This window comes from Cydia strobilella, chromosome Z, assembly GCF_947568885.1.
Source record: "Cydia strobilella chromosome Z, ilCydStro3.1, whole genome shotgun sequence".
NCBI classification, from domain to species: Eukaryota; Metazoa; Arthropoda; class Insecta; order Lepidoptera; family Tortricidae; genus Cydia; species Cydia strobilella.
In genome coordinates this window covers 35,663,517-35,680,572 of record NC_086068.1, presented here as the reverse complement: position 1 = coordinate 35,680,572, position 17,056 = coordinate 35,663,517, and the positions used below count along the sequence as shown (strand labels likewise).

General features: G+C 40.1%; 1 protein-coding gene across 1 annotated transcript; it reads left to right on the top strand.

Annotated features, from left to right (window-relative positions):
• The first annotated feature begins 10,250 nt into the window (after positions 1-10,250).
• On the top strand, positions 10,251-11,234 carry LOC134753747 (uncharacterized). The gene has a single exon (XM_063689684.1). It carries the CDS (start codon positions 10,251-10,253, stop codon positions 11,232-11,234), a length of 984 nt encoding a protein of 327 aa, XP_063545754.1.
• The last annotated feature ends 5,822 nt before the right edge of the window (positions 11,235-17,056 follow it).

Here is a 17,056-nt window from a genome sequence, read left to right as displayed (position 1 = left end):
CGACCCTTTCGAGACGCAGCCAGTATAGGACCGGCATAATCTACGCCAACAACCTCGAAAGGAAAGCCTGGCGTTACTCGCGGTGAGGGTAAGTTGCCCATAAGTGGCGCTATAGTTGCACCACGCATACGAGTGCACAGGATGCATTTGTAATATGTTGACCTAGCTTGTGTACGACCACCGATTGGCCAATAGGTAGACTTTACGTATGCTAGCATGGCTTGAGGTCCCGCGTGTAACAAAATGATGTGAACGGCATTGAAATATGTCACCGTTATAAAATGCCTTTTCGGCAAGATAGCTGGGTTCTTTTTATCAAAGCTAAAAGGCCCGTTTCTAAGTCTTCCGCCTACACGCATAAGTCCTTCAGAATCCACAAAAGGATTCAGCTTTGTAAGCGGATCTTTGGCTTTAAGTACAGTTTTATTTTTAACATCATCATATGAGCAATATGATTCTATCTGCGCTAATTTTACTAAAATATTCATAGCCGCATGAAGTTCTTTAGTGTTAAGGAATCCCGAATTTCTAACACTACCCGGTCGTGCGTTATTGATAAACCGTAGAACGTAAGCGGTGACTCGTTTGAGTTTGGTAAAATTGGAAAACTTCGTAAGATTCGATTCTGATAGCGGTCGGTAGCGGGAACTATCTAGTACAGCTTCGCTCGCTACATTAGCAGTGATTACCTCAGCCCTAACTTCATCGCTATCCCTGCTCGCGTGGTGATTTTTGGGCCAGTCCTCTTCGTCATTACGTAGGAATGCTGGACCAAATATCAGACGCAGCAATTGAACCCGCATCAAGGCCGCGTGAGACCAGATCCGCTGGATTGTCCTTAGTAGGTACGTGTCGCCAAGGCCAACCGCCAGTGATTTCGAGTATATCAGCTACGCGATTTCGTACGAATACTTTGAGTTGGTTTGGTAGCATTCTAAGCCATCCTAACACGATCATGGAATCGGTCCAAAATGTACAACTGTCTGCTTTCAAGCGAAGTGATATTAGCGCTTTTTGGTAAAGCTGTGCTCCAATCAAAGCTCCGCATAATTCCATACGCGGAATAGTTACCGGCCGAAGTGAAGCTACCCTACTCTTTGCCATGAGTAACCGAGTAACTACTCCTGTGTTAGTGATAGTACGTACGTACAAACAAGCTCCGTACGCAGATTGAGATGCATCCGTAAAAATGTGGAATTCCACTTGCGACGCGTGAATTCCTACGACACTACGAGGAATGCATAAGTGGTTTAATTCCGGTAAAGACATTGTTATACTATGCCATTTTTGAGAAATCTCTTGAGGCACTTCATCATCCCAAGAAACTCGTGAAAGCCATAAAAGCTGTAGCAGGATTTTACCCTGAATGACAACCGGCGATAAAAGACCTAGAGGGTAAGTGACCGTATTTAATTTGTATGCGCACAGAGGTTCAGATGGATCCTTTCGCCAAATGATTTGTTGCAAATACCTATCGTCAGGGTGCACGACTATCCTCCTATACATTTTTTCCACGTCAGCCGTGTACACAAAGCGGTATTGCCTAAACCGTAACAAGATAGCTATGAGATCGTCCTGAATAGTAGGTCCTACATACTGAATGTCGTTCAGCGTTACTCCGGTAGACGTGCGCGCACTAACGTTGAATACGACCCGGAGCTTTGTCGTGAGGCTAGATAGCCGTAACACGCCGTGAAAAGGCAAAAAGTTTCCTACTATCTCATTGGAAGTAACCTTGGACATGTCTCCCAGTCTCGTATTCGTTCATAAAATCTTTGTACATCGGCTTTAATTGCGGCTGCCGTTCTAGTCTGCGCTCTAACGACAGGAAACATTGTTTTGCTCGCTCGTAAGAATCGCCCAACGAAGATGCAGGCTGCTTTAAAGGATACCTAACCATAAACCTACCGTCCGGTAACCGAGAGGTATTTTTAACAAAGTGTTCCTCGCAAGCCCGTTCATCGTTGGTATAATAAGCCGTCGCGGGTTTTATTGTTGCTTCGTCTAACTTCCAAAAACGCGTCAATTCGTCATCTTGATTATTCATCTGAACAAAATTGCAACAAATGCTTTTAGAGTTAAGATTACCAGCATTATGACCCGACACTACCCAACCTAGCTTGGTCTCATAAACTATGGGCTTGTTTCGTCCCAATTTAAATTTATCGTTACCTACTAATTCCCAAAAGACCTCGGCGCCAAGAAGAAGATCGATAGCTGCCGGCGAGTGGAACTGAGGATCAGCCAAGACTAAATGTTTAGGTATGACTAGCAATGATACATTTACCTTCTCCAAAGTTAAGTCGCATGTAGCTTGTGGAACTACGTAAAATGATCTTTTCATGCTAAAACTTTTGTCAAACAAACAAAACAAAACCTTGCGTCACATAATTTATGTAGGGTCGACTTAATATTTTGAATACCAGTTAAAGACACATTTATCTCCCTAATAGGTAAGTTCAGTTTTTTGCAAAAGTCAGCTCTAATAAAATTAGGTAAAGACCCATTGTCCAAAAATGCGCGTGCCATGTGTGGTTTACCGTCGCGATCATATACTTCTACTAGCGCAGTAGACAGTATGACTTGACGCCTGACTTGAGGATGGGCCGGCAACAAGAAACCGCCGTTGGCACTGCAGCCGGGGTCAGGTGCAGGCTCGTCGTGCTCGCTCGGACTGCTAGGAGTCACTTCTATCGCCGGCATAGCTACTGGAGCCTTCGACGGTAACCTATCTACGTGTATAAGTGAGCTATGACGTAATGAACACGACTTGCACGGACCACGCCTACAATTAGTGATGGGCAGCGGTAACATTCCCGCTACCAGTAAGTTTCCATTTGGGAATGTTACTAGTAAGTTACCAATGTTACCAGTAACATTCCCAAAAGCCGGTAACATACGAAACTGATGATAGTGATGACTTATATGAGATAAAATAAGGTTCTAAACTTATTTTTTTAGTACAACTTACTCATAAATATGTCCCATAGTTCTTAATTCGCTGACATAAGAGCTATGGGATCAATTTTATAAATTTGGTATACAGATAGTGAGTACCGGGGAAGGACATAGGATACTTTTTATCCCAGAACACTACTTAAGGGGAAGTTAGGGGAGTTGACATTTGTATGGGGAATCAATAACCGCTGAACCGATTAAGATGAAGTTTGGTATGGAGATAATTTGAGTCCTGGGGAAGGACATAGGATAGATATTCGCGAGCTTGGTTTCCGCAACTCGACGTCTTACTATTGCGCCTATTTTGCGTGAGGAACATAGGATAGGTTTTACCCTAGAAATCAACCCTAAAGGGGGTGAAAAGGGGAGTGGAAATTTGGTATACAGATAGTGAGTACCGGGGAAGGACATAGGATACTTTTTATCCCAGAACACTCCTTAAGGGGAAGTTAGGGGAGTTGCTGATTAAGTGTAAAGTTTCTACTGCTTTAATGAAACAAGTAGGTAATTGGTTTTCAACATAATGAAATGTGAGATTTGAGCTGTTCCATGGCTCGTGTTGAAGGTGAAATATTACCAAGTTATTGCTTAAAAACTGATGTCTTACAGAATTCTTGGTAAACATACCAAAACTGATGCCACGCCCATAACAGGCGCGTTCACCATGTCTAATTACGAATGCTTCCTGATACCTTTTAGTAGGTATGTAGATGATCTTTTCTGATGTGATAATCTTTGCCACTCTCTCATTCTTATAACATAGAAATGTTGAATCTGCATAGTAATGTCGCACATGACCACGAGCGTAAAAAGTGGTTAAAAAAGTGGAATCCTGAGCGCTGCTAGGGCTTCAAGGCACGTGAGTTAAGAACAAACTGCTGCCCTGGTGAAACAAACATTTTTATCAAATCAACCAGTAACAAATACTGGCTGTAAAACGTTAAAAATATAAATTAATGCTTTTAAAAGTTTATAACTTCAAAACCATCATTGAAATTCTATCCTACTGCTTACTGGAATCAACTCCAAATTTGCACTCTATAGAACTGATTGATTAATATTGTTTTCAAAGATTAAAGATAACATTTTAGTATTTTGTATTTTAAATATAATTTTTGAGACTACGTGAAACCGGAATAAGTGGGACCTGGGTGGTCCTGTCGATTTTGTCGTTAAAATTACCTCTATAACTGAGACAGTGAGTGGTTTTAACCTCTTTTACTGAGACTATGTTTTAAAGACTTTCTGTTATCTTGTCTTTCTTGAATTTTATATTGTATTAACCTCTGTTACTGAGATGCTGTCAACTTTGAAGCTCTTTAACTAAGACTTAATATGTAGGACGAAAACAAATTTCCGTTTCGTTCTTAGTCTACTCGCAAATTTCGGACTTTGGCTTATTGTGCATAATGAGATGAGTACATATTTGAAATATGGCCAAACAAAGCCTTAAGCCTTCATCAATACGTGAAATACAACAGTCAATATCCGATTTTGAGTGGCTAGACACGCGATGAAATAAGTATATATTTGATATAATTTATTGCATTGAAAAAATCTTAGTGCTGGTACCCAAAGACAAACTAAAATGACAGATTTCTTTGAGTGATTCGCTTCTGTGTACAACAAACGGAAACTTGATTATTTTTGTTGATTTGTGTTAACGCCTCGTCTTTGTTCGGGCATCTTCGGGAGCCGTCGCCGACGCAATGCATGGTGCGGGGCGCGGGGCAGCGGGGCCGGCATCGGCCATTCTCTCAGCAATCTTGCGACGGACGGTCAAGCCCGTCCGCTTAGTGATAACTTAACACCTCTGTATCACAAAGTTTATTATACGTGCATGTACTGGACTACGAGTGTCATTTTAACTCACCTCATCCACGACCCCAAGATCTTCTCGTCCACCCCTACATGCGTGGACATTTGGCGACCGTGACAGTACGAAGTTTATTATACGTGCATGTACTGGACTACGAGTGTCATTTTAACTCACCTCATCCACGACCCCAAGATCTTCTCGTCCACCCCTACATGCGTGGACATTTGGCGACCGTGACTTCTTGAAATAAAACGGTCATAAGGCGACCGTTGAAGTTCGAGCGACTGTAATGGCGACTGTCGAGAAATAACGGACTACGCATCTACGCAAGAACAAAGAAACTGGAATTACTGCCGAGGCGCTTTGGATTCTGCAACACTACAAGTTGAGATCGTCGAAAGTCAATGCCGATGTGAAGTAAGCCCGTTCCTTTTGTTCCCTAATTTTTAAAAAACTTCTGTTTGCTACAATTAGTGTTAGCCTGCTTGCAAACGTCAGGTTATGTATCTAGCTTTATGCGTACTAGCCAATTTGCACTATTTTGAGCACTAAGTTATATTTTGCTTGGTTTCCGTATAGATCAATGCATTTAAAATTGCAAAAGAAGTTGTTTAAATTCGGTAATTAGCTCGATAATGCTTGCCGGTTTTTTTTTATGCACCGTTATTTCAATCTTATCGCTTCGTCATAAATGATTTCTATATAAATCAATAAGTAGCTCGTCTTTTAAGTTTTATGGAATAACAATACGCTAGTAATTATTAGTTTAAAATAAGACAAATTAAGTTAATGTTTAAAAAGTGTACATTGTAGGTACCATTATAAATACCTACCGTTAATTTTGTTCTATGCCACGCTTGCTACTTCTATGCAATAATTTAGTTTTGCCTTCTTTCTTATGCATAAAGATTAATACATTTTATTTGCGTCGACTTATTAAAGGTGCATTTTCGTGTCTATTTGCATTTAGTAGGTAATTACGAGATAGGGTTCAAAGTCCATTGAGGTGAATTCCTATGGTTCAAAGTCCGTTGTGGTAAATTCCAGTGTACTTCGCTGCGCGCTGTTACCGGGGCCCTGTTGATACGCGGTTTCCGGGCTATTCGCGAGTACGAGCGCTGTGGAGACGGGTTCGCCTGACGCGGTCGGTGCTGCTGGCGGGCTCGGCGGCAGCGTTGCTGGACCAGGCGGCTGGATCGTGTTACCGGTTTGATTGCACCATTTTATTTACCTAGCTCATTGTTTATTGTTTAAAATGGGTGAGGAATTGGTTAAAAAATTAAATAGAAGGCGCGGTGGACTTAAAAGTCAGTTGACCGTGTTTAAAGACTTTGTAAAGACTGTACAAGAGTCTGAGCAAACGTCATTATTAATAAAGGAACTCAGTTTGCGATTAGATGGACTTCGCAAATTAATGGTTGATTATGACGCCGTGCAAGTTCAACTTGAAGATATTTCCTCTAATTTAGATGAACAAATAGCGGAACGGACTCAAACCGAAAGTGTTTTCTATTCGCAAATTGCGTTAGCGCAAGATATAATTGATTCGTTTTCGGCCAAAAATAGTGTGGACAGTGGCTCAACTAAGTCAAGTTCTTGTCATGAAAAACATTCGTCAGTTCGTCTACCAGTAATAAATTTGCCGACGTTTGATGGAAATTACACGCGTTGGTTAGAATTTAAAGATTTATTTGAGTCATTGATCAACAACAACGAGTCAATCGCGCCAGTAAATAAATTTCACTATTTAAGGAATTCGTTACAAGGAAGTGCTAGTTTAGCAATAAGGTCAATTGATTTTTCTGCCAGCGGATACGAGCTTGCGTGGAAAACATTGTGTGAAAGATACGACAATAAAAATATATTAATAAATAATCATTTAAGTGCGATCGTAAATATTAATCCTGCACAAAAGGAGTCGTTCAAGGCATTAAGGTACTTAATTGATACTGTGTCAAAAAATTTAAGTTCATTGGATACGTTAGGTATTTCAACTCAGGGTTGGGACCCGTTAGTGATATTTTTGGTCTCGGCGAAGTTAGATCCCAAAACAAATGGAAAGTGGGAAGAGTATAAAGGCAGTTTTTCACGCCTACCCCCAGGTGATTTAAATAAAAATTCTTCTGAAGTACCCACGTTAGAGCATTTTAAAGAGTTTTTACGTAATCGTGCTAATGTATTAGAAACGATGTTTTGCAGTCGGTCAAATGAGAGTAAACCTGTTTTTAAGGAAAACAAAAATAATAAGTTTTTTGTTTCTTCTGGCGAGGGACCGCGTAGTAAACCGTGTTTAGTATGCGGCCAGAACCATCATGTTTATCAGTGCACCAAGTTTAAGTCTTTGAGTCTAGAAGATAGGCTTGTTGAGGTTTCAAAACATAAACTTTGTAACAATTGTCTACGCGCGGGACATGATGGTTCTCAATGCACTTTAAAAGGTTCCTGTCGTAGTTGCAAGAATAAACACAATTCTCTCTTGCATTGCGACAGCGTCAGTAATAATAAGAATGTTGCACCTACCGACACTGTAAAAAATGTAAACTCTGTTGTTTACATGTCGACTGACGCTGACGCATCGGGTCAGGTTATGTTGTGCACGGCTCAAGTCGAAGTATATTGTCCTAAGAATAACACTACTTATCTCGCTCGTGCACTCTTGGACAATGGTAGTCAATCGTGTTTAATGTCAGAAAATTTTAAGCAAAAGTTGAAGCTACCTACAAATAAAATTGAACCGTTTGATATTAGTGGGATCAATAAACAGAAAACGGAGATATCGGAAAGTATCCAACTAAAAGTTAGGTCTCGCTTTAAATCTTACGAATTAGCTGCTGATTTTTGGGTGGTCCCCACAATAACGGATGACGTGCCAAATGTGGCAATCGATGTTGAAAAATTAGATTTCCCGCATGTTGAATTAGCTGATCCGCTGTTCTATAAACCGGATCAGGTTGATATTCTGTTGTCAGGGGACAAATTCTTTAGAGTTCTTAAGCCAGATCAAATAGATCTAGGAGAAGGAAAACCTATGCTACAAGATACTAAGTTAGGATGGTTAGTAGTTGGTCGCACGGGCGAAAGCTACAACCAATTTAATGTTCATTGTCATTTAGCCACTACAAGGCACAAGACGTCACTACAAGATGTCGATGATTCTCTAAAGCGTTTTTGGGAGGTGGAAGATTTGCCTTCCGATTGTAAGTCTTTGTCTGTTGATGAAGAGTTTTGTGAAACTCATTATGTTGAAAATACTACTCGTTTACCTGATGGTCGATTCTCTGTACAGATGCCATTCAAGGAAAAACCCGAGGAAACTCTCGGAAACTCATATCCTATAGCTATGAGACGTTTTCTTAACTTGGAAAAAAGGTTAGATAAAAATCCCAACGTTAAAGAACAGTATCGTAATTTTTTGCGGGAATATGCTGATTTAGGACACATGGCTGAAGTTAAACGGCCAAGTTTCGGGTGTTACTTGCCCTACCACTGTGTTATTCGTGAGCAAAAAGAAACTACAAAGCTTAGAGTCGTATATGATGCGTCAGCTCCGACGAGCTCAGGCAAGTCTCTGAATGACATTCAGGCAGTAGGTCCAGTCGTGCAAAGTGACCTACTTTCAATACTTTTGCGTTTCCGTACTAATAGGTTCGTTCTAACAGGTGACATCGAAAAGATGTATAGGCAGGTCTCTCTTAGCGAACAACAGCGCCATCTTCAGCTCATTCTGTGGAGAGACCAGGCTGATCAGCCTGTCAAGATTTTTCAGCTCAACACTGTTACGTATGGAATGGCTTCGGCACCTTTTATCACAACAAGGTGCCTCAAGCAGTTAGCACTCGAATGTCAAGATGAACTCACTTCTAACGTCATTAAAAATGATTTTTACATTGACGATCTTAATACAGGGTCGTCAACAGTAGAAGAGTTAAAATATATTTACGAAAATGTTGTTAATGTTCTAAATTCTGCATGCTTTCCCCTGCGCAAGTTTCGCACGAATTGTCCACAAATTTTAGAAGACCAGTCAGGGTCTACGAATTGCCTTGACTTTAATAATGATGCTTCAGTTTTAGGCCTAAAATGGTCTCCTCAGGCGGATACCTTGCATTTTCCGATAGACTTTGCACCGCCAAATAAAATAACAAAACGAACTATCATATCTACAACTTGCAAATTGTTTGACCCATTAGGGCTTCTATGTTGCTGTATAGTAAAACCTAAGATTCTTCTCCAGAATTTATGGTCTGCCAAATTGGACTGGGATACTCCAGTACCGTCGGATTTTGAAAAAAGATGGTTTAAATTTGTCAACAATTTGGATCATTTGTCAAATATCAAGCTAAGTAGACATGTTCTTTGTGATTTACCTAATACTGAGCGCACAGAGATTCATTGTTTTGTTGATGCGTCCCAAGAGGCGTATGGAGCTTGTGTTTATTTGCGGTCAGTTGATAGCAATGATCAGGTGACAGTTCGACTGCTTTGCGCAAAGGCCCGAGTGGCCCCTATTAAACTTTTAAGTATCCCAAGGCTTGAACTGTGCGCCAGTTTGTTAGGAGCTCAATTGTGCACGAAAGTAGCTCAGTCTATAAAAACAGAAATTGTCAAATATGTAATGTGGACCGATAGTATGGTCGTTCTCGGTTGGCTAAAATCGCAGTCTAAAACGCTGCAAGCTTTCGTGCGCAATCGAGTTAATAAAATAAATGAGTTGACTCAAGGTCACGAGTGGAAACACGTACCTACGGACTTAAATCCAGCAGACCTAGCGTCGCGGGGCGTTGACCCGCAGCATCTGCCTTCTTTGTCTTTCTGGTGGGAAGGTCCTTTGTTCCTGAAGAAGGATTTCAGCGAATGGCCCTCTCAGCCTCAAACGCCTATAGCCTTACCTGAGGTTAAGGCGTTATTAACAGTTAAGGACGAAACCTTAAGCTCTGGTGATCCCGTCGTAACATTCGATCGACATTCGAGTTACGTACGTTTGAAAAGAATTTATGCTTACGTGTTCCGGTTTATACATAACTGTAGAAAATCAAATGCCAAACTTAAGGGACTTTTATCAGTTCAGGAGCTCAAGGATTCGTTAGCGTTTTTAGTTAAAAAATGTCAAGCGCAGTCGTTTCAAAAAGACATCCAAAATTTAAGCCAAGGTAAACCGCTTCATAACCGAAGTAGACTTTTGTCTCTCAACCCTTTCGTGGATCCCAGTGGTATTTTACGTGTAGGAGGGAGAATAAGTAATTCTAACTATCATTTTAATAAAAAACACCCAATTTTGTTAGATGCTAAGCATCACTTTACGAAACTTATTATGAGATACGAGCACTTACGTTTGTATCACGCAGGTGCTCAGTTGATTTTATCATCACTACGTGAAGAGTTCTGGCCAGTAGGTGGTAGGAATTTAGCTCGAAGTATGTCTCAAAGATGTGTTGACTGTGTTAGGCAACGAGGCAAAACAGTTCAGCCTATAATGGGTGATCTACCGAGCGTAAGAGTAGAAACAAGTTCCGCTTTCCATTCTACTGGGATTGACTTCGCCGGTCCTTTCATGATAGCTAATAAGAAGGGACGTGGCAGTCGTAATACTAAAGCCTACCTATGTGTCTTTGTGTGCCTCGCCTCAAAGGCGATTCACCTTGAGGTGGTTAGCGATTTATCCACCGAAGCTTTCATATTGTGTCTACGCAGGTTCGTATCGCGTCGTGGCAAGCCCGAGGTAATTTATTGCGATAACGGGAGGAACTTTGTAGGCGCGCACAATGAGCTAGGTAGAGTTTTACGGTCCAGCCGTCATCCAGTTTCGGATTACGCAGCTAACGAGTCGATTAACTTTAAATTTATTCCCGCGTACGCGCCTAACTTCGGCGGAATATGGGAGGCTGGCGTCCGAGCAGCCAAGTTTCATTTAAAACGTATTGCTGGTAACGCAAACCTGACGTTTGAGGAGTTGACTACTCTTTTTGTGCAATCAGAGGCTATTCTGAATTCCCGTCCAATCACTCCTCTTTCATCAGACCCCAACGACATGAATCCCCTTACCCCAGGGCATTTTTTGATAACTCGGCCACTGACTTCATCTGTGCCATCTCTACCCGTCACGGGCAACCCAGTAACCAGATACAAGCGCATCGAGCTTCTCCGGCAGCAGTTTTGGGAAAGATGGCGTCGCGAATTTATGGCTGAGCTTCAACAGCGAGTAAAATGGAAAACTAATCAGAGAGGAATCCAGATGGGAGACCTCGTTCTGCTAAAGGAAGACAATCTGATGCCGTTACAATGGCGCATGGGGCGCGTCATTCATCTCTACAATGGCCCTGACGGCGTTTGTCGGGTCGCTGATATATTGACGGAGAAAGGTCCAATCAAAAGGGCCGTAAACAAGATGTGTCTTCTGCCAACTGATCCTGAACCCGATGAGGGCAACAAGTCAAGGAATGATCAGACCGATCCCTAAAAATCAGTCTTCAGCATCTGATCCCTTGAAAGCAGTATGCTTTCAACGCCGCGGAGGATGTTAACGCCTCGTCTTTGTTCGGGCATCTTCGGGAGCCGTCGCCGACGCAATGCATGGTGCGGGGCGCGGGGCAGCGGGGCCGGCATCGGCCATTCTCTCAGCAATCTTGCGACGGACGGTCAAGCCCGTCCGCTTACAGTGATAACTTAACACCTCTGTATCACAAAGTTTATTATACGTGCATGTACTGGACTACGAGTGTCATTTCAACTCACCTCATCCACGACCCCAAGATCTTCTCGTCCACCCCTACATGCGTGGACAATTTGTTACCTTTTTGTGATTACCTATATCTAAAGATTACAACTGTTTGTTTAATATTTACAAAAAACGGTTGTTTGATTTAATTATATCACCTCTAGGTATAACTGAACTGTATTTTTGAGACCCTCTTTAAATGAAATTTTTTTTTTCAACCTCGATATCTGAGAAAACTGTGTAAGTGGAATACCTGTTTAAGTGAGACTAATTCGCAGATCCCTTGAAATCTCAGTTATCCAGGTTTCACTGTATTTTGCATTTAAATAATATACCAAGAAAGTGTTTGTATTTTGTTAGGTACCTACTTTTTATAAACTATTTTTTTTATACCTACTGACATTTGCAATCTCTTGTATATCAAAGATCAAAGAGCCAGAATGTTCAATAAAATGTAGGTACCTTATTGCCTATGTGTTCCGGTTAACTACTAACATATTCGCCTGCTTAACGCCTTTTTGCAGGAAAGGGCTTCATGCCTCAAATAAAACATTAAATTGAACTGAACAAGCCAAAAAATGTTGCACTTTAATTGTACAGTCAGCTGCAGAGAAAAACTACCCCCTGCATAGAAATTTGTATGCAAAGGTGCTAAGCTAATAGTATTGTTGACTGTACATGCGTAAGAAAATTGACTTTTCATCTGTTAGAGAGAAACATACGTTACATTTGATGATGATAACAGTGAGTGCATAAAAGATCCCAGCATCTCCACGATGTCGTCAAGCTCACTATACTTATTAACCTATCGAATGAGCTGATACCTTTACTGAATGAGCTGATGCCTACTGATACTGGAAAAACGATATGTAAACATACTACATACCTATACGAGGCCTGGACGTTAGTGAGATGACGATAATTCATTGCTGGTGTCCTACTTTGTTACCTACGTATAACATGAGTTACACCTGATTATATCTGGTTACTTGAGCTTCATAGTCGCCTCCAACCTCCCCTTATAGCGACCCCTTTCCGCACACTAAGTTTACCTTAAGTTCATATGATGAGTAGTTACACTTTCTCGTAACTACAATGTGTTCTATAATTCTAAATTACTAATATCTTGGGACGAAACCCTTCGTATAATTATGATTGAACTTCACTTACATTAGCCATGAACAATCCCCTCGGATCACTGTTGACACTGAATAGCGATGTTACGATTCGACTTCAAAAGTCGGTTCAAACCGATTTAGGCCTGAAGTCGACTAAATCGACGTGAGTATTCTGTAAATCGACTTAAGATACATTTACCTCACCCGCTCTAAACGCAACCTTTTCGATTTGTTGCTGCGTCACTTTCGTTAGTTTCGTTTGACATATTGAGGAATAAGATGTACGCGAATCGATTTCAAACCACGAAAACTGTTGCCATGCACATTGCCGCCATTATTGAGTCGTCGAAACTTCGTATCTACAAGTAAAGTAAAATGAAACTTATTATTTGAGTAGGAAGGTTCAATTTCGAATGAGCTTGAGAGATCGATTTGGCGGTAAACTTGGATAGGTTTGGCAGTTTTAGGCCGCGTCGATTTGCGAACTACAAATTCGCGGCAATGACTTACGGAATCGCACGAGACCGCACGCTCTTTCCTGCTTGCTCGGATACTGCTTTACCGTTTTAGCATTAGCAATCGACTTGGCGGGGGCACTGTAACGAAGAACTTATCCTACAATTGATGGTGAGGAAAATATCGTAAAGTGGGACTATTATCAAATGATATATAACGCCGACAAATCGTATGGAGAGCTGCGACTTAGATAAAATAACGGAGGAACATGTGACTCCTGAAAAAATTAATAAAATGTGCGTCAAATCTGCCACACAACTATTCTGCCATAGTGTTGCTGTTGCGGCTGAACATTTGACAGCGAGGAATTCTTTACCACATTTTTGCAAATGTCATAAAAATAACTCTTTTGCTCGATAATTTATTTAATACATTGAATGGCAGCAGTCTCTCCATACCAAACGGTAAAGAATTCAAAGGCCCCGTAAAAAAGACCTCACAGTACCATGAATTGTGGCAAAAAGCCAATGATGTTTTAAAAACAAACAATTTTTTTTAAGTGAAGAAAGGAAATGAAACTTAGTGGACGCAGCTGTACCATCTATACAGAATTTCATAAAAACTATAGGTGTGGAACGGCTGTGGAAACTGTTGTCCACAAAATACACCTATTAGAAATTATTATTTATTTATTTATTCAAACAAAACTTATACAGTCTGACAGTATAGACCAAATCACTGTACAATCTAGAGATATTTTAACTTATTAGCTAAGGTACACAACACTTTACAATAACAGTTTTATAAAATACCACTACCATCCATCGCCTCGTAATACTTCAGACAGATATTACAAACACTTGCCCATCGACTTGCAAACAAATCACTTTCAGGAGCCCATGACAGAAGCGCGTTCAGAAATTTTATAGCGCGAATGAGAGGAGATTTTTGGTGTGCTACAGTGCGCGTTGCTGGAACTACAAAAAGGTTATGGTGTCTGGGCCTAAGTTCCTGCTTGGATAGGAAAGGTACAGACAGCCTCACTAACACTATCTGTGACACTAGGTCGGGGCAGTCGGAATCTCCGCGCAAAGTTCTACAAGCCACTACCAGAAGATTATAGTTACGCCTCACTTGCAGGGAGTTGAAAGCCAGGGATCCTAACAAAAATTTTGTAGGGTATAAAAATGGATAGTACTTGTAAACACACACAGGAACCTCAGGAATGCCTTCTGTACCTTTTCTAGAAGCAAGGCATACTTACTCTCAGCGGGACTCCACACTATGCTGGCGGCTTCAAGCTTACTCCGAACAAGGGCTGTATAAAGTAATTTAATTGCCTTTGGGTTGTTAAAGTCGCGCGCATTCCTGGTGATGAATCCCAGCATTTTAAAACAATCGGTAGCCAGAGCCTCAATATGATAGCGAAAAGTAAGTCTGGTATCAAAGATAACACCCGAGGTCTTTTATTGTAGTTACACGAGTTATTACTTCAGATCCAAGTAAATACGCTGGGCGTGAAGTGGTTTCAATGAGCGAGTATAGGACAAAACACAGCATTTGGAAACATTAAAAAACAGCTTGTTTACTGTGCTCCAATTAAATACAGCCTCTATGTCCGCCTGCATTGCTTCGCAATCTGCCACTCCTTCTATACCGCAGATAAGCTATAGATCATCCGCATAAAGAAGACATCTTGCGTGTTTCAGAAATGTGGAGTCAAGCGTGAGTCGGACTTAATTATTTAGTTTTTGATCCGACCCCTACGGTTTTTTAAAGACATTTCTCAATCACAATCATGGGGGACAAATTGTATGTCAGACCTATTACGAAGCTATGTCCTTTACCTCTTGACTAAATATTGTCTATCTCGCTAAATGAAGTGTTGTATGATCTGTCAAGCTGAGTTAAACACAACTCTCAAGCCCAATTATGTTCAGGACAAGTCTGAACATAGCTTATAAATATTGTATGTTCACCTTTAGTGCTAATATTTGTTGCTTGCAACATTTTAGGATAAGTTTGTCTATGGCGCGCTGTCAGCGCTCTCTTCATTCTGTGCCATAACCGAATGTAGTAGCATAAATGTTTAGCTTTCAATAAAAGTTAATTTCTGTATAAATCTAATCGCAGTTTGAATCAAACATGCGATTGTTGGTCACGTTTCACATAAAAAAATACATTGTTAAAAAATTATGTAATGTAACGGAACCCTTGGAACTCGAGTCCGACTCGCACTTGGCCGGTTTTTTTTAGCATTAGAAAGGAGGTAAGCGATCTTGACGTGTCTTTTTATTATTATTTTTCTTCTTATCGTGCCATATCCTATCGGATGTCGGAGATCATCATGCGAAAGTTATCTCTACTCTCTGCCATTCTAGAATAATAATATTGTTACTCCATGTTGTTCTAGGACTTCCTTTACCTCTTTTACCTTCTATTATTCTTCTCAATATTTGGTATACACTATTTCTATAGATATGTCCGAAGTAAGCTGTTTTTCTTCTTTTTATTGTTAGCACTACTACTTCCATTTTCTTTTTCATTTTGTTTAATATCTCTTTATTGGATAAAGATCTCTTTATTGGATTGGATGGGATTGTATGTACCCAAGATATTTTTAACATTCTTCTTTACAGAAGAATGTTAAAAATATCTTGGGCTTTACAGCCACATTTCAAAAGCATCTAGTTTTTTGATGTAGCCTTATTTAGAGTCCACGCTTCCGACCGGCAGTACATAACATTTGACTAACCATCTCAATTTCATTCTTATGTCTTTGTTTATGTATAGTTTATTCATTTTCATAAAGGCACTTCTAGCCACGTCTATTCTTGTAAGTATCTCCATTTCTGGGTCCCATCTCTCGTTGAGCCAGTATCCGAGGTATTTGTACTTGTTTACTCTCTCCACTGTGTTCCCATTTATGCTTAGGTGTTCACTATCTACATGTTTTTTGCTTATTATCATATCCTTGGTTTTAGATATATATATTTCAGGCCATACTTTTCAAACTGAGTTTAATCGATTTAGTAGGATATTCAGCTCATTAATGTTATTTGCTAGTATTGCTGTATCATCTGCATATCTTAAATTATTTATTATCATACCTTTACTTTTAATTCCAATGTCGAATGCTTCCTGAAATATGAATTCCGAATAAAGACTAAAAAGAGATGGAGACAGTATACACCCTTGCCTTACTCCTTTACGTATTTTTAAGGCTTTAGGATTTTCTTGACCTACTTTTATATGGGCCGTTTGGTTCTAATACAAATTCTGTAACAGTCTCTTGTCCTTATCATCAATATCCGTGCGTTGTAAAAGTAGTAGCAGCTTGTCATGTTTAACATTGTCAAACGCTTTTTTTTAATCAATGAAACAGACGTAGACGTTCTTCTGACGTTCCAGACATTTCTGTATACCTATAAGTACTTGGATGGAAACTAACGCCTCTCTAGTCCCGAGACCATTGCGGAAGCCAAACTATGTCGGGCTGATGTTACTGTCGATCCTGTTATATATTCTGCCATGTATTATTTTAAGGAGTATCTTAAGTGCATGACTCATCAAGCTGATTTATCTGTAGGTATTAACAAACACTTAAAAAATAAGTCACAGCAAATATGTAACAATTATAAATCATATACGACCTTTTACATTATTTTGCTTTCATAAGTAATATAAACTATTTTTTTTTAACCGTTTTTCAATAATAAAAAAAGACGTCAAGATTATTTACCCTTTTTGTAATGCTAAAAAACGAACTATAAAGGCGGATTTTTAAGTAGCTGGCGTAAATTGAGTTTTTTTCACAAAATATCTCTTTATAATATTATTGTTATTTTACTACTCAAAACTTTCGCAATATATATAGGTAATTAAAAATCCGACTATAGCTCCGAGTAATGACTGAGTCGTGCAAACATTCATTACTACAAATTTTTCATTATAAGTATTATGCTATTTAATTTTGCTGCTGCTTTTTGG

Excerpts from the sequence above, each read along its gene's own strand:
- LOC134753747 (XM_063689684.1), top strand. The coding sequence starts at position 10,251 with ATGGGTGATCTACCGAGCGTAAGAGTAGAAACAAGTTCCGCTTTCCAT.